This window comes from Cervus elaphus, chromosome 15 (genome assembly GCF_910594005.1).
Source record: "Cervus elaphus chromosome 15, mCerEla1.1, whole genome shotgun sequence".
Classification (NCBI taxonomy): domain Eukaryota; kingdom Metazoa; phylum Chordata; class Mammalia; order Artiodactyla; family Cervidae; genus Cervus; species Cervus elaphus.
In genome coordinates this window covers 67,190,976-67,206,865 of record NC_057829.1, presented here as the reverse complement: position 1 = coordinate 67,206,865, position 15,890 = coordinate 67,190,976, and the positions used below count along the sequence as shown (strand labels likewise).

The 15,890-nt window shown below is 53.3% G+C and overlaps 1 protein-coding gene across 3 annotated transcripts in view; it reads right to left on the bottom strand.

Moving 5' to 3' along the window:
- NEURL1 (neuralized E3 ubiquitin protein ligase 1) overlaps positions 1–15,890 on the bottom strand; it is a 74,200-nt gene that overhangs the window by 17,800 nt on the left and 40,510 nt on the right. For 2 of the 3 annotated variants that reach the window (XM_043924912.1, XM_043924914.1), the window contains exons 2-3: positions 890–1,131; positions 137–458 (exon numbers count right to left, since the gene is read on the bottom strand). In XM_043924912.1, coding sequence (XP_043780847.1) covers positions 137–458; positions 890–1,131 — 564 coding nt within the window. Of the gene's footprint in view, positions 1–136; positions 459–889; positions 1,132–14,562; positions 14,860–15,890 lie in introns of those variants that run through there. The other variant, XM_043924913.1, reaches the window with a different exon arrangement.

Genomic DNA, 15,890 nt, shown 5'->3' with positions numbered 1-15,890 from the left:
GATGCTCTGCAGTTCACACCAAGGCTCCCACTCGCTCCCAGTGTGGGGGGCGGCCCCATGCCTGACGGAACCAGTCAGACCACAGCCCCTGGAGGTGTGCCCTGCATCTGAGGGGCCAGAGGGAGAGGGCACTCACCCAGCAGCTGGACGCCTCGAGTGAGGCCGTAGACGTCCACCAGGGCCCAGAGCGGGTCGGCCGTGCGGACCCCGTTGAAGAAGAGCATGGCGGCCGAGTCGTTGATGCGGTAGAAGACACGGCCCTTCTTGTCCACCCAGAAGGCTATGATGTTGCCCTCGTTGGCAAACTCCTCAGGCAGTGCCTTGGCCCAGAAGCCGCTCTGGGACACCAGGTCGGGGCAGGCGTACTTGGGCAGCGAGTCGGGATGGATGCGGGACGGGTCCTTGCTCGTGAAGCCCAGCCGCAGTGCCCCGCTCCAGCAGCACTGCTTCTTTGTGATCTGGGTGGCAGGGGCATGGCCTCAGACAGACCCCCAGCCCAGCCTCCCCGCCCCGGCCATCAGCGAGCCCAAGGGGAAGGGACTGTACCCTTCTCTGCAGACCACCCCAGGCAGACTCCTATGGGGAGTAACTGCCCAGCTCACCCACAATTGGGTCTCCTCTCCTTCTCCCAGGAACCCCCACCTTCCCCCACCAACTACCCTCATCCTTTTCCCATCACCTCCCCATGGCCACTCCCCTTTCTACTTCCTTCTCTATCACACAGGGAAGGCTGAGAAAAAGAGTAAGGAGAAAGAGGAGGAATGAGGAAGAGCTGAAGTGGCAGCAGAGAGGAAAGAGAAGATCAAGGTGGGTGATGGCCGTAAGCAGAAGCGGGGAAGTCCAGAGGCCCCAGAGAATGCAGCCACAGAGGCAGGGAGAGAGGCCCCACCTTCAGCCTGACTTGCTCATAGATGAGGACCGGGCGGTTACTGAAGGTGATGGCGTTGCAGAAGCTGGCCTGCCTCTTGACGGCCTTGTGGCTGAGGTCCATGAGGATCTGGGAGCCCTTGGTGTGGGGGTGGAAGAGCAGCGGCGTGGCCGGGAGACTCCCGCCGGGCAGCACCGGCGGGCAGTGCTTCTGCTTGTGGTGGCATCGGTGAGAGGTGACAGGGAAGGGGCCCCCAGTGGAGTCTGCAAAGGAACGAGCCATAGCATTAGAGAATCTGACAGTCCGAGAGCTGGACCAAGGTCCCTTAGGGAAGGGCAGAGGGCTGGGGTATAAGAGAAATCACCACTGCCCAGGACTTCCACCACCACTGCCCCTCACCACCACTGCCACCTCTTGCCACTATCCTTCTCCTGATACCATCCACTGCATTTCCCACTCCACCACCTACCACTTTTATCCACCACCATCTATGCCCACCCTTCATCCATCACCTTTCACCACCACCATTTACTCCAACCCTCCACCCACCTCCCACCATCATCTCCCACCATCATATACTCCCACCCTTCACCCATCACCTCTCACCACCACCATCTACCCCCACCTTCTACCCATCACCTTCCACCATCTACTCCCACCCTTTACCCATCACCTCCCACCACCACCAGCTACCTCCACCCTTCACCCATCACCTCCTACCACCATCTACTTCCACCTTTCACCCGTTACCTCCCACCACCACCAACCGCTCCCACCCTTTACCTATCACCTCCCAGCACCATGATCTACCCTCATGTGTCACCCACAACCACAAGTTAACATCTACTGCTCCTCATTACTATTTACGACCATTTATTTTCCAACCTCCACCATGTGGTAAGCAATCATTTGCAACCAACAACTACCACCATTCACTGTCATTCACTACCAATGTCATTTATTCTATTCAACAAATATTCATTATGTATCTGCTGAATGCCAAGCCCTGTCCTAGGCACTGAAGATAAGGCATGAAACATACATGGACTCTGTCCTCAAGATGCCAACAGTCCAAGGAGGGAGATAAGACATGGACAGAAATTGAAACACAAATGGCAGATAGAGAGAAGCACCAAAAGGACGTACAGATAAGTCACTTCCCAGGAAGGCTTCTTGGAGGAGGGGAGGAGGAGGAGAAGGCACTGGAGCTGAACTGACAAGGCTGGGCTGCAGTCAACACGTGACCAAGGGGCTGCCACTGGAGACCAGGAAGGTGGGTGGGTGGGGCAGCCTCTGCAGGACCATGCCCATCTCTTCCCCCCTTCAGGGCCACCTCCCTGCACGCAGGCTGCCTTCCTGCTTTACACCGCCCACAATCACAACACCGTGAACAGAGGCAGGCCTCTTCGCCCAGGCTTCCAAGGAACTTGGAGCTGCCTCAAGCACCCCTGGTCTGTAATTCCTTCCATTAACAGATCTGGGTTCAGAAGGTACCATACAAACATGTGAAGCTGGCACCCAGGAGACAGGGCAAAGAGAGGAAAGAACATGGGATGTGGTGCCAGGCAGCTCGTGTCCATCAATAACTGGCCATGTGACCCTGGGGAAGTAACTTTCCCTCTCTGGCACAATGCCATGTGTTAGGTCGTGTCTGACTCTTTGCGACCCCATGGACTGTAGCCCATCAGGCTCCTCTGTCCATGGGATTCTCCAGGCAAGAATACTGGAGCGGGTTGCCATTTCCTCCTCCAGGGGATCTTCCCGATCCAGGGGCTGAACCCATGTCTCCTGTGTCTCTGGCATCGCACGTGGCTTCTTTACCTGCTGAGCCATTGGGGAAGCTCCTCTGGCACAATAAGTGGCCTCCACTCTGTGGCTCTGAGACATGTGTCAGCAGCCCTGGCAGCACTAATGCACAAGTCCTGGCAGGTGGGGGCTCAGGCGGGAGGGTTATTTCTTCCCCAAAATCTGTATCTCATCCATCAGGAAGGACAGCTCCTGCCCATCCTGTCATCTTGAGAAGAGGCACAGGGGATGGGGAAGATGGGGGTGACATAATGTGACCGAGGCCTTCCGGGATGTTTCAAAATTGGTCCCTCCAAGGCAGGAATTTAATAATACAGAAAGTTTGGTTATCCGAGAGGCCTTCCCCTCCCTAAAGGGAGAGGAAGGGTTTCCAGGAAGGGGATGGAATGAGGGAGGAGAGGAGGAAAGAGTCCCAGGAGGCGGAAAGGGCCAGACTTTGGTACAGTGTTTGCACTGGTTTGCATCACTTTGCATCTTTGCTTCCTCCTTCCCAGAGGGCCCCAAACACCAGGATCCACCGTCCAGAGCCAGCCAGATACCCTGAGCATCAGCCTCCTGGCTTCTCTGGTGTAGCTTCCTGCATGCCAGGCCCATGAGGTGGGCACCGTACAAGGCGGGGCTCACCTTGCTCTAAGGAATCCAGAATGGTGCTCAAGGGCTTAGAAAGCCACCAAGTGGTGAAAGCTGGAATTGCTCAGAGGAGACCCTGCTGGTCTGAAAATTTCAGGCCCCCAGAAAAGCTGAATGATCCTTGAAGAGCATAGAGTAGGGTAGGTCATTCCACGGAAAGGGACAGCTGAGGTGAGAGAAGAGGGTGGCACTGGATATAGGTGTCCCACCTAGAAGAGGTGCCCCATGGGCTCAGTCCAGCCTCAGACACAGCTTGACTCTTGCTTTCAAAAAAACTGCTGGTGAAAAGTGACATCACACACTGTTCAGGGTTGTATACATAGGCAGAAATGAAAACATAGAAAAAGAACTACCTGCTGGGTGAATGGTAACAAATGTAGTACATCTATAAACAGAATACTACTCAGCAGTGAAAAAAGAATGAACTACTGATGGGAGCCTCAACATGGATGAATTACAAAATCATTACACTGAGTGAAGCCAGTTTGTTTTTTTTTTTTAATTTGGATATAGTCCATGGAGCAATGGCAGGGCCTCCGCTCCTTTCAAAACCCTTCCTCCCCTACTGGTACTAAGTCTTCAAAACACAAACTAAACTAGAGTGATAACAAGCAGATTGGTGGGTGCATGCGGATGGTGGGAGGAGGGGGAAACACCAAAGGATGCAAGGAAATACTTGGGATGACAGTGACAGGTGTGTTCACCCTCTTGTGGCGATGGTTCCAGGGGTGTGTGCATGTGTCAAAACCTACCCAGTCATATACTTTAACCCCCTGTGGTCTAGTGTGTGTCAATTATGTTTCAATAGAGCAGTTTTTAAAGATGCTGAGCCCAGCAGCTGCTGAGAAACTCTTCTATGAGGTCTCTGCTACAGTCTCCGCTCAGAATCATGGACGAACGGCAGGGCCTCAACTTCCTTCAAGACACTCCCCACATATCCCAGTTGGGATCCTGGGGCCCTGGGTAAAGATCCAGGAAACACTGGTTCAGAGAAAAGACAATGAGGACACCCAGAGACCAGAGACCCAGGCCCTTCAAAGGGCCATTCCCAGGGCCTTCCATCCACAGGGAGGGCAGTGAGTGGGCCAGGGCAGCCCAGGGCCAGCCTCCCTGGCTGACAGCTGAGCAGATGGAGAACGTGGTTGGGGGAATCCCTGGTCCCTGGGGGCACAGTGTGCATCCAGACGTATGACCTCAAAAAAGCACACACACATCTGTGAGCACATGAGGGTAACCCGGACCCTAGGAGACACAGGAAAGAGAGAGACTTTTCTCTGTCCTTACACACACATTTACACATGTAGTGTGAGCATACAGACATACTCATGTACACATGGATGTACGAGACAGTACACACGTCTACTACACATGGCCCATCCATCTAATAACAGCAGTCATTCATCAAATACTAACACGTGTCAGGCTCTGAACTGAGAGTTTCACACATACTTAAGTGGTTTCACCCTCACAGCAAACTGATGAGGTAGGAGAGACAGTACAAGCCCATTTTCCTGATGAGGAATCAGCCTCTGAGGGATTGAGCGGTTTGCCCAAGGTCATACAGCCAGGAGGATGGGGCTCTTGGAGCCAAACTCAGGCAATCTGACTGCAGGGCCCAGGTCTTACTACTCGGCATTTACAGCCAAGAAAGCAAGGGTTTGGATAAATTTTTGAAAAATGCATTTTAAAATATGGTCACAAGTGATGAAACCTGAAAAAATATTCACCTGGGTCAAACCTTCAAATGATCTCATGCGGCACACAGGGGGATACCTGGCTTTCTATTATCTTGCCTCTTCCACAGTACACGTGTGTATGCCGCCAGAACACAGAGATGTAAACTGTTTCCATACATGGCCCTCATCCATCACTGCTAGGATGCAAAATGAAGCAGCCAATGTGGAAGATGGCTTGGCAGTTCCTTATAAGTTAAACGCCAATCATAGAATCCAGCAATCACACTTGCAGGCACTTACCCAAGAGAAATGAAACATCTGCACAATGACCTGTACACAAATGTACCGCAGCTTTATTCATAATAACCCCATACTGGTAATAGCTTAAATGCCCTCCAACTGGTGAATGGATAAATCAAACATGGTACGCCCACACAATCAATACAACTCTGCAATAAAAAGGAACAGCACTATGATACAAGCAGGAACAAAGGGATCCCCTGGAGAAGGAAATGGCAACCCATTCCAGTATTCTTGCCTGGAGGATACCATGGACATAGGAACCCAGCGGGCTACAGCCCAAGGGGTCCCAAAGAGTCAGACGCGGCTGAGCAACTCACACTTTCACTTTCACAGCTTTGACGCCAAGGGCCAGAGGGGCAGCTGAGGGGCAGGGCTTCTCCCCAGTGCACTTTGACATACAGTATGACCCCTTAAAACCCCTATTCCATGGATAAGCTGCCAATCAGACTGGTTAATCAACTTGCTTGAGGTCACACAGCAATAAAGTGGCAGAGCTGGGACTTGAACCCCGATCTCCCAATGTCATGTTTGGGGTCCTTTACCCTACTCAGTGGCCGACACTAGAGATCATTTTCCCCATGAGCCCAAGATGGCAGGCATAGTGGTGAAAGGCTGTGTGGAGGAAGTGTTGGCCAGGTCCAGTCAGGGGAGCAGCCACAGCAAAAGGTGTGAAGATGCCAGGAGGCCTGTGAGCTGAACAACTGCTCCCCCAGTGACCAGTGGTCCTGGGTGGAGCCCCAGTCTCGCCCTCTGCTCCCAGGGAGGCTGCCCTTCATGACAGGTTTACAAGCTTCTGGGGAGTCATAGTGGGCGCTCCCCCTCAGGCGGAGCTGCTGCTGACACAATGGAAACTCTCCCCACCCCACCCCAGCCCATTCCTCCTGGGCATTTATGAGCTGCCAGAAACAAGCGGCCAGCCCTCTGGGTGACCCTCCGCCAGCTCCAGACCACATTCCTGCCTCTCGGTGGGGTCCAAGGCAGGGATGCCCAGACCCAGTGTAGCCTCTGGAGTGACCTCCCCACTACCCCCGCCCATACCCTGCCCCAGGACCATCCTGGCAGAGCCCTTGCTACCTAGGCTGCACTGGGCTGGGCTGCCAAGGAGAAACCGGGAGGAGATATTGAGTATCTGCTCAATACTTATGACAGTAACCAACCTCTGTGTGGCTTACCAGGCAGTGTCTTCATGACACTCCCAATGACACAGGTCCTCAGAAGTGAAGCTACTCACCAAGGGCACCAGGCTGGAGTGAAGAGCCCAGATCCGAACCCAGGCCTACTGCCTCCAAACCTAACTCTGAGACCTCATTTTTCTCATCTGTAAAATGGTGACCACAGCAGACCTCCATGGCATTCTTACAAGAATTAAAGAGATGCTATATTTACCAGCAATCCCACTCCAGGGCATATACCCAGAGCAAACCATAATTAGAAAAGATACATGTACCCCCATGTTCATTACAGCACTATTTACAATATCCAAGACATGGACATAACCTAAATGTCCATCAACAGATGAATGGATAAAGATGTGGCACATATATACAATGGAATATTACTCGGCCATAAAAAAGAAAAGAAATAATGTCATCTGCAGCAACATGGATGGACCTAGAGATTATCACATTAAGTGAAGTTGGTCAGAGACATACAAACAACATATGCTATCACTTACATGTGGAGTCTAATTTTTAAAATTATACAAATGAACTTACCAAAAAATTAATCTTCAAAAAAATTCATTACAAAATAAAAAATGAATTTACAAGACACAAACAGATTCACAGACTTAGAAAATGTACTTAAGGTTTCTAGGGTAGAAGGATGGGGAGAAGGGATGTTAGAGAGTGTGGGATAGAGATGTACACACTGCTACATTTTAAAATGGGTAACCGACAAGGTCCTGCTATATAGCACAGCAAACTCTGCTCAATGTTACATGGCAGCCTGAACCGGATGGGAGTTGGAGGAGAATGGATACACATATATGTATGCCTGAGTTCCTCTGCTGTGCACTTGAAACTATCACAACATTCTAAATCAACTATGCTGCAATACCATTTTTTTAATTAAAAAATAAAACTAACCCAGTTAGTTGCTATAATAATAATTCTATTATTATTGATAATAGTTGTAAATAAAAGTGTGAAAGTGAAAGTGTGAGTCGCTCAGTTGTGTCCGACTCTTTGCAACCCCATGGACTGTAGCCCACCAGGCTCTTCTGTCCTTGGAATTCTCCAGGCAAGAATACTGAAGTAGATTGCCATGCCCTCCTCCAGGGGATCTTCCCAACTCAGAGATCAAACCTGGGTCTCCTTGCAGGCAGATTCTTTATGGTCTGAGCCACCAGGGAAGCCCATAGTTGTAGATAATTATATTATTATTTCAATTAAAATCAATCTGTGCTCTCCTTCACCTCTGGTTAAGCTATTTCCCCCGCCCTGCATATCTTCTCTCCCTGCCCTACCCACGCCTCTCCAAATCCCACCCATCTCTCAAGGCCCAGGTGGATCTACTATGTTCAAGATGGCCTCATTCTGAACCTGCGGACCTGAATACCAGTGCTGGCATGATCGTTTACATCACTAGTGAGGGAAGCTTGTCTCACTTTCTGGACAGTATGGAACAGGGCAAAGAGCAGGAGCCCTGGAAGCAGGAGGTCCTGGGTTCAACCCTGACCATTCCACAGATTTGCTGTGACTTTGGGCAAGCTGCTTCATCCCTCTGGACCTTAATTTCTTTCTCTGTAAAACAGAGTCATCACAGCTGCCCTGCCCACCTCTCCAGGCCATTGTAAGAACCCAGTGAGTTCATGGATGTAAAAGAAATTTTCAAACTTTAACACCTGATCCCAACATAAGGTTTTACTGTTTCTACAACCACCACCATAGGAAATGATCAGTTCATTTCAGACTAGTTGGAGGCCAGACATTTCTGCTTTCATTTACCCAAAACACTGAAAATCTGGACTGCAGAGTGGTCCTGATTTGGGCTAGTTTACACACAGTCACTCAACAGGGATTCCTCTGGTGGGGGAAGACTGAGAGGATGCCAGAGAGCAGATGGGGGGGAGGACTTCAAGTGAGAGAGATGATTATAAAACTGGCCGGATGTGAACTTCTCTGGGTTCCCTCCAGGGGCCCACCTCCCTTGACAGCCTCTAGCCTTTAGGCCTGGCCCAAGCCTATTTCTCTTCTGGAAACCATTCCTTCCTCCTTCCCACCTATAAACCTGCATTTCTCTTACTCATCCTTCAGATCTTGATTTTAAAGCCCACCTTCTCCCAGAAGTCTCTCTCACCCCCAAACCAGGTCCAGGGGTCCCATATGTCCCTAACAGACCTTCTATCACCCAAGCAGCCTTTGTCAAATCTGGAGCCTCCACAGAATTCAGCCCCAATGCCTTGAGGCACCCACTGTAGGCAATGCATTGACTTGACATCCTCACACCCAGAATGGTTCTGGGCATGTGAGAAAAGAGTCACTCAGACCATTTTCTGTGTTCTGCAGCTCTCTGGCTAGGAAAGACTACAGGATTATTTATGTGTCTCCCTGATGGACTGTGAGCCTCCTGAGGGCAGAGACCATTGTCTTTTTTACTGCTGTTTCCCCAGCACCTAGCTCAGCGCACAAAGCAGGTACTCGATAAAAGCACTGAATGAACTGCCCCTGTTCACATCTTCAGTCCACTGCAAACTTGCGAGTGACCAAGCAGCACCCACGTGTTGCCTTGCCCTTTCTGGTGCCCAGTGGATGAATCAGAGAAAGTGGGGACTAAAGGCACAGCTTCCTTCACTGCCCAGAACCAGAATCCCACACCCCATGCCTGACTATAGTCCAGGCTGCTCCAGAACCTTCCAGCACTCCCCACTTGCCTACAGGAAGAAGGAGAAAAATTGCAAGGGTTGATTTTTTATTTCTTCTGTATCAGGAACTGACACCAGATGCCTTTCCTGTACAACCTCATCTCACTCTGCCAAGCCCTGACAGTTAGGGATCTGTGGGAAGCAGCCTTGAAGATGTCCCCAGTGATCCCCAACTCCACCTCCTGGCAGTCTCTTTGTAATCCTGTAAGCCCCTTTGTAATCCTCTCCCCTAGGGTGTGGAGTGGACCTAGCAACTAGCTTCTAACAAATTGAATACAGCTGAAGTGATGGGATGGGACTCCCAAGACTGGGTTGTAACAAGCCCTTAGCCTCCATCTTTTTTCCTTGCCTCTCAGGTTGCTCCCTCTGGGAAGAGGAGCCTCAGTGTAAGGTGGCCCTGTGGACATGCCCACATGGGAGGGACTGGGGAGCACCAGTCACCAAGTAAGCAAGCTTAGACGGGGCTCCCCCCTCAAGCCTTCAGATAAGCCTGCAGCCCCAGCCAGCAACTTGACTATAACTTCAAGAAGGACATTAAACTGGAGACCTTAGCTACCGTGTCAAGATTTCTGACCCACAGAAAATGTGAGAAAATTAAATGTGTGTTTGCTGTTTTACTGGTGAAGGAAATGGCAATCCACTTCAATATTCTTGCCTAGAAAATCCCATGGACAGAGGAGTCTTGTGGGCTACAGTCCATGGGGTCACAAAGAGTTGGACATGACAGAGTGACTGAGCATGCACATTGCTGTTTCAAGCCACTAACTTTGGGAGTAATTTGTTACCTATTGATACAGATCACTTAGCTCCATGGTACAGATGAGGAGACAGAGGCTCTGAGAAGCTCAAACAGTTAAGTAAGCAGTGAAGCTGGGCTCTGACTTGCAGACCTGTCTGGCTATGCAGTCATCCTCACCAGGCTGCAGCTAGCCAGCCAGCATGCTCAGTCCACTCTGCCCAGTGTGAACCCTCCACTCCACCCTGGTCAGTTTCTCCATGACCTCTGCAGCCCCCATGCACACCCTTTGTTGTGCAGGGTTAGGGGACATATTAGCACCTGATCATCTGACCCAGAGAGCTTGGCCATGGGCAGAGCAGGTCCTGCTGCTTCCTGGAAGACACAAATGGATCCAGTGACCAAGTGGGCAAAGGAGAGTGTCAGGGAGTGGGCGTGGGCAGGATGGGCACCCTAGCAACCAAGTTAATCTCCACACAGAGCCTCCTGCTCTCATTCACTCTGTGGCATCCCAGTCCCTGACGTTTCCAACAGCCAGATGTGCATACAGATGTGTCTCCCAACACCAGCACTGCAGGGAGGGAACCAGCCCTCCTCCTCCCCCTTCTCACCCCAAGATTCCAGAAGGGGATTCCAGATGATAACCTTTCTGAGCCCCGTCTTCCCAGTGCCCCCCAAAAGCGCCCCAAGCCAGGCCGGAGAGAATGAGGGGGAGCATGGCTTAGTCCATGCACCACACAGACCATCACCCCCAGCTGTCCTCTATATGCACATGTGTGCATATACACACAGCGGGTGTGTGCCTAACAGGGACCCAGCGTCCAGGTAACACACTGTGCCAGGGGCCTGCCAAGGCTGGAGGAGGCAGAGATGCAGTCTTGGTCCTTACCGGCAGCCAGGGGGTGGGTGTGGGTGGGTGGGTGTGTGTGTGTACACTTTTGAGCGCACACAGGCCTGGAGGAGCCTCTGTGGAGACCCTCACATGCATACACTGTGCTGGCTATGCACCAGGTGGGCTGCCCTTTATGCCTGCTAGCTCACTTCCTCTTTCCACAACCCTTCCAGGTAACCCTTACCACCCCCACCCACTGAGACTCAGACAAATAAAGTCACACAGCCAGTAAGAGCAGAACAGGATTCAACCTCTCACCAGGAACACCCATCTCACTCCCTCTCCAGCCCTGACTGGCCTGTTGCCCAGCTCAGGGCTCATGTCGTCCCTCCCATCTGCTCCCCTAGACCACCTGCCCCACCTATGTTGATGTGGTCCAGCAGCCAGGGCCCAAACCCCACATTCTTCCTTCTTCCTCACTGGCCAAGCATCTGTGGGGTGCCAGACACTGGGCTGGGTGAAGAGAACAGACAGGGATCAGCCTAATTCCTCACACCCACAGGCATAAGTGGGGGGTGTGTGTGTGTGTGACCTGTGTTCACAGACATACCTGCCAGGCTCTGGGGGGCTCACCTTGGCCTAAAAGCCTCCAGAGCTGCTGCCGGGAGACAGGCGGCTCTTTCCATGGTGATCCCAGATCGCTTAAGTCCCTGTGCTGGCCTCTCCCCGGCTGCCAGAGTGAGACTTAAGGAACCATGGAGGGGAAGCAGGGAGTTAGCCGCGGAAGGGACACAGTCTGGATTCCCTCTGAGCCGCCAGCTACGTGACCTCAGTCAGCCATTTCCCTTTCTAAGTCACAGCATCCCCTTCTGTGAAGGGACAGTGGGAGCCAGTCTCTCAGGCCCCTGCATCCCAGCATCTGGAGTTTGTTGGTCCAGAGACCAACCTGAGGGTGACATGTGTGTCTGGGTGCATATGTGTGTGTCTTCCGCACATCAGCCCCTCAGCAACTGGTCCATCCTTTGCCCTGGGTCACAGAGGGGTGGGGGGCACTGAAGAAAGTGAAGGAGGCAGGAGGGAAGAGGAGGGGAGGGTGGGAAGGAGAGGGATGGGGGGCCTCTCGCTGGGATCTCCCCCACCCCCATCCTGCCCTCAAGACAGGGAGCAGCTCTGGAAATCTGCCTCATGAAAGAGATCAAGCGTGTAACTGCCGAAACCATTTTCCAAATGAGAATTAATCTCTCCCAAGGGTCCCCTGCCAGGCTGATCCCAGAGGAGCCCAATTCCTCACCACCAGTCCAATCACACATGCATGCACGCGCGCGCACACACACACACACACACACACGACTTGTGCAGAAACACTGACCTCTACGAAATAACAGACTTTCACAAATGTGGCTGCTCACACATGGAAACCCAGACACAAAATGTTCGACCTCTTAAATATGACACATATAGGTACACATTATGCAGGTACACACATACAGAGGTCTAAAACTCAGATACAATCAGCACACACCAGAAACACAAACAACCAGGACACGTCCACAAGCATACCACTAGAAAATCGCACACACAACCCTTCACCTCGCACTGTAACCCAGCAACCCAGCGTCTTCAGCCCCAACCAAACCAACCCCCCAAGCATCCAATCAGGAACGAAGGATCTTTGTGCTCCAGAGTCAGGTTGCAGGGCTGACAGCACCCCTAGCAAGCACCTGGCATCTCCCACTTCCCCCAACTCACCTCCCAAGAGAGGGTGAGACCAGGGCCACCGGGGCAGCCAGGGTACAGGCGTGGGGACCTGTAGGTGCGGACACACAGGCAGGGTCCTGGCTAAGGGGCTCTGCGGGCACAGGCAAACACTCGCTCTCCACAACCCGCAACTCCCCCCACCTATTCGTGTTGATGGCAGGCTGAGGGTGGAGCTAGGGCCCGCTTACAGGGCCCAGGCTGAGGAGGGTGGTCCAGGTAAGGGGCTGGTGGCCAAGGCCCTCACCCAATGGCCCGACTCCTGGAGTCTCAGCGCACCCCTCCAAGCTATCCTTCTGTTCTCCGCGAGAGAGGGAGGAATAGGACATACACCTCAGAACGCCTCTCCAGGCCCTTTAGGCTTTCCCTGTGATCAGTCCTTATTCACATTGTCTTCTGCTGTCCTTACAATACTATGAGGAGGCTACTATCATTAGCCCCATTGACAGATGAGAAAACCAAGGCTCGAGGAGACACTTGCCCTTGCTGCCACCCATGTCCGTCTCCTCCAGAGCAGGAGTTCTTGATGGTCATACGCCATCTCGGGTACTCTTGGGGTCCCGCTCCCCTCTGAACCTCGGGCTCCCAGGCAGCTGAAGATAGCATGCTGTGTCCTGAGCCTGTCCTGAGGGCCTCTTCGTCCTTCCCAGGCCATGGGCCTGCCCAAGTCTGACTCCAGCGGAAAATGCCAGTCGGCTCCAGACCCTATGCCAGCAGGCCCCACTGGGGCCAACAAGCCCAAGAGGAGCCCCCGCCCCACAGACGGGCAGGGCCAGGCCCAGGTCAGGCCAGTCCAAGTCTCAGGCCAAGGCCCAGGCCACTGGCGCTGCCTCTGGCCGGCTCCGGATTATGTGTCTTTCAGGGCCTTCCATCTGTCACTTAGCCCTCTGGGCCCAGGACAAAATTCATTTCCTTTTAAGAGAGCCAATGATTTGCTTTTCCCATGTTTCCTTCCCTGCCTTTTTCTTTTTTTAATTAGAAATTACTCTGTCAAAGTCCAGGGCCCAGAAAGGGGAAGTCACCTGGTCACCAGTCCTGGCCACGGCTTCCCACTCGCTCCTGCCACCACCCTCCTTCCTTCCCAGGCCTTTCCCGGTTCCTCGGTGCCCACTGAACCCGGCAGATGGAGGCGGCCCCACCTCCTAATGCCCTGCCCAAGGAGGGAGGCGGCACCCAGAGGGGAGTGTAGCAGGGACTCCCCAAGGTCAGCCCACACTGTTCTGCATCAGCCAGTTTGTACAGGAACCCCAACTCCTGGGGCCCAGCGATGACAAAACAAGTCCCTGGGAAGGCTTCCTCTTCTGGGTCTGGTGCCACATCGGCCATGTTCCTCCCAAGACCACAGCCCTGGAGCCAAGCAGACGAGGAGAGAGGAGTAGGGGCAGGCGGCAGCCACCTAGCGGTCCTCTCTCCCACCCCTTCACCTGCTAGCCTCCCAGGTCTGCCTGAGGTCTAGGTGAGCACGGATGTGAACCCCAGGAATCAGAAGTTCATTGACCTCCCCGGCAGAGCACATGCTTTCAGAACTGAGATCAGGCAATGTGGGGGCGTCACCTGCACACCCCTGTGTGCTTAGGCACAAGTACGCACAGGTACACATGCACAGACACCTCCAATGGGCACAGACATGCACACACGCATGTACCCACACATCTCCCCACGGCTCCGTCATGGAGCACAGCACTGACCTCCATGGCCCATATCCCAGGACCCACAAACAGATCCCCCCCAGCTGTCTGAGGGTTGCCTTGGTTCTAGGAGAGGGACCTATGGACCCCGGACCTCACATCCCACCTGGCGCTGATCAGCACCTTGGGGAGGTAAGAGGATGAGGAGACTTTGTGGGGAGACTCAGCTGCCTGACCGACTGCTGGGGAAAGACCCCTCTTCCTACTTTGCCCAACCTCCTGTTTCTGTTCCCTCTGCCCCAGTGCCTGTCACTCAAAGGCACCCCCTTCCAAGGTCCCAGAGCCTCCCCAGAGGCAGGGGGGATGGCCATGCTCTCAGCCCCACTGCCTCCTGGTCCAAGCCTCCCCAAGCGGTCCCCAGGCTGGGGATGGACAGACCCTCAGGTGTCAGCCAGGGCCTTACCGTGGAGGGTGCTCCGGGTGATCTGTCCCCCCATCGCGGGCAGCGGGGAACACAGCCACCTCCGTCTGGCCGGCTGGCCTCGTCACCGAGCCGCCCTGGCGGCCAGTTCCCCTCCCCCTGTCCCCCCTCCTCCTCCTCCGTGGCCAGCGGCAGCCGGCATGGCAGGCTGAGCCCGCCCCTCCTGCACCCCCCCCCCACACACAGCGCACTGCCCGCAAGACGGGCCACACACGCACGCACGCCCCTCTGGCCCCGCTCAGAGCCGCCTCCCAGCTCCCACCCACTCCCGGAGCCTCCCCCCACCTCCCCGCACTGGTACAGGCGATGGGATCTGTCATGTTTATTTACATAAGGAGGAGGAGACTAGAGGCTTCCTGAAATAGCCGAGCTCCAGAAAGCGCTGGAGATGCCCCAGCCAGAGCACATACACACACACACATGCACTCATGTACGCACGCACACATGCACATTCCCCATCACAGACACACACACACACATACACACAACTTCACCATTCACCTAGGCTACAGACATTCACACGTGTTATGCACTTACTACATGCAGACAATGGGAAAACAATGGGATACTGTGGTGAGCAAGACAGACCTTGTCTCTGCCCTCAAGGGGCTTACAATTTCACTCCTGCAGCTTAATAACAAAGAGCTGACATCCTCCTAGCTTCTTTGAAGTGCTCCATGCAGATTAACCCCTTTGGTCCTCACAGGCTGAATGATAAGGTCAGCACATGGTTATTATCGATAGGTACCATCATTATTGCTATCTGAGAAATGAGATGAGAGAACTGAGAAACAAAGAGGCTTCCTACCCAGAAGGTCGACAGCACTGGGGGGCAAACCCAGGCAGTCTTGTGGGGGGTGGGGTTAGATTCCTTTACCCCCATACCAAACCTTCACTTTCGTCACAAACACACAAGACACACACCAGCATATACAGACCACGCTACCTGTCTATACCACATCACAGGTATATGCACAAACACAGGCTCAAAAGCACCTGAAAGCATTCACCACTGTGCACAGTCACCTCCTGCTCACCAGTACACACCCCTGTACAGACACACCTCACAGTGTACACACACGGCACATGCTCATTCCCACAGACTCACGAAGCCCTGAAGAAATCCTGAGGTGCAGAACCTTGTACCTTGGGGGATGGAAGGGGGCCAAGAGGGCAGAGGGTGGTGGGAGGGCAGGCCCTCCGGCCCTGGGCAAGCATGCTGGGACCCCAAGGCATCATCAAGAGACCAGCCACCAAGTTGTGTAGCAGGCATGGCCTGTGTGATCTGATTTCTATTCCACATGGCAGAA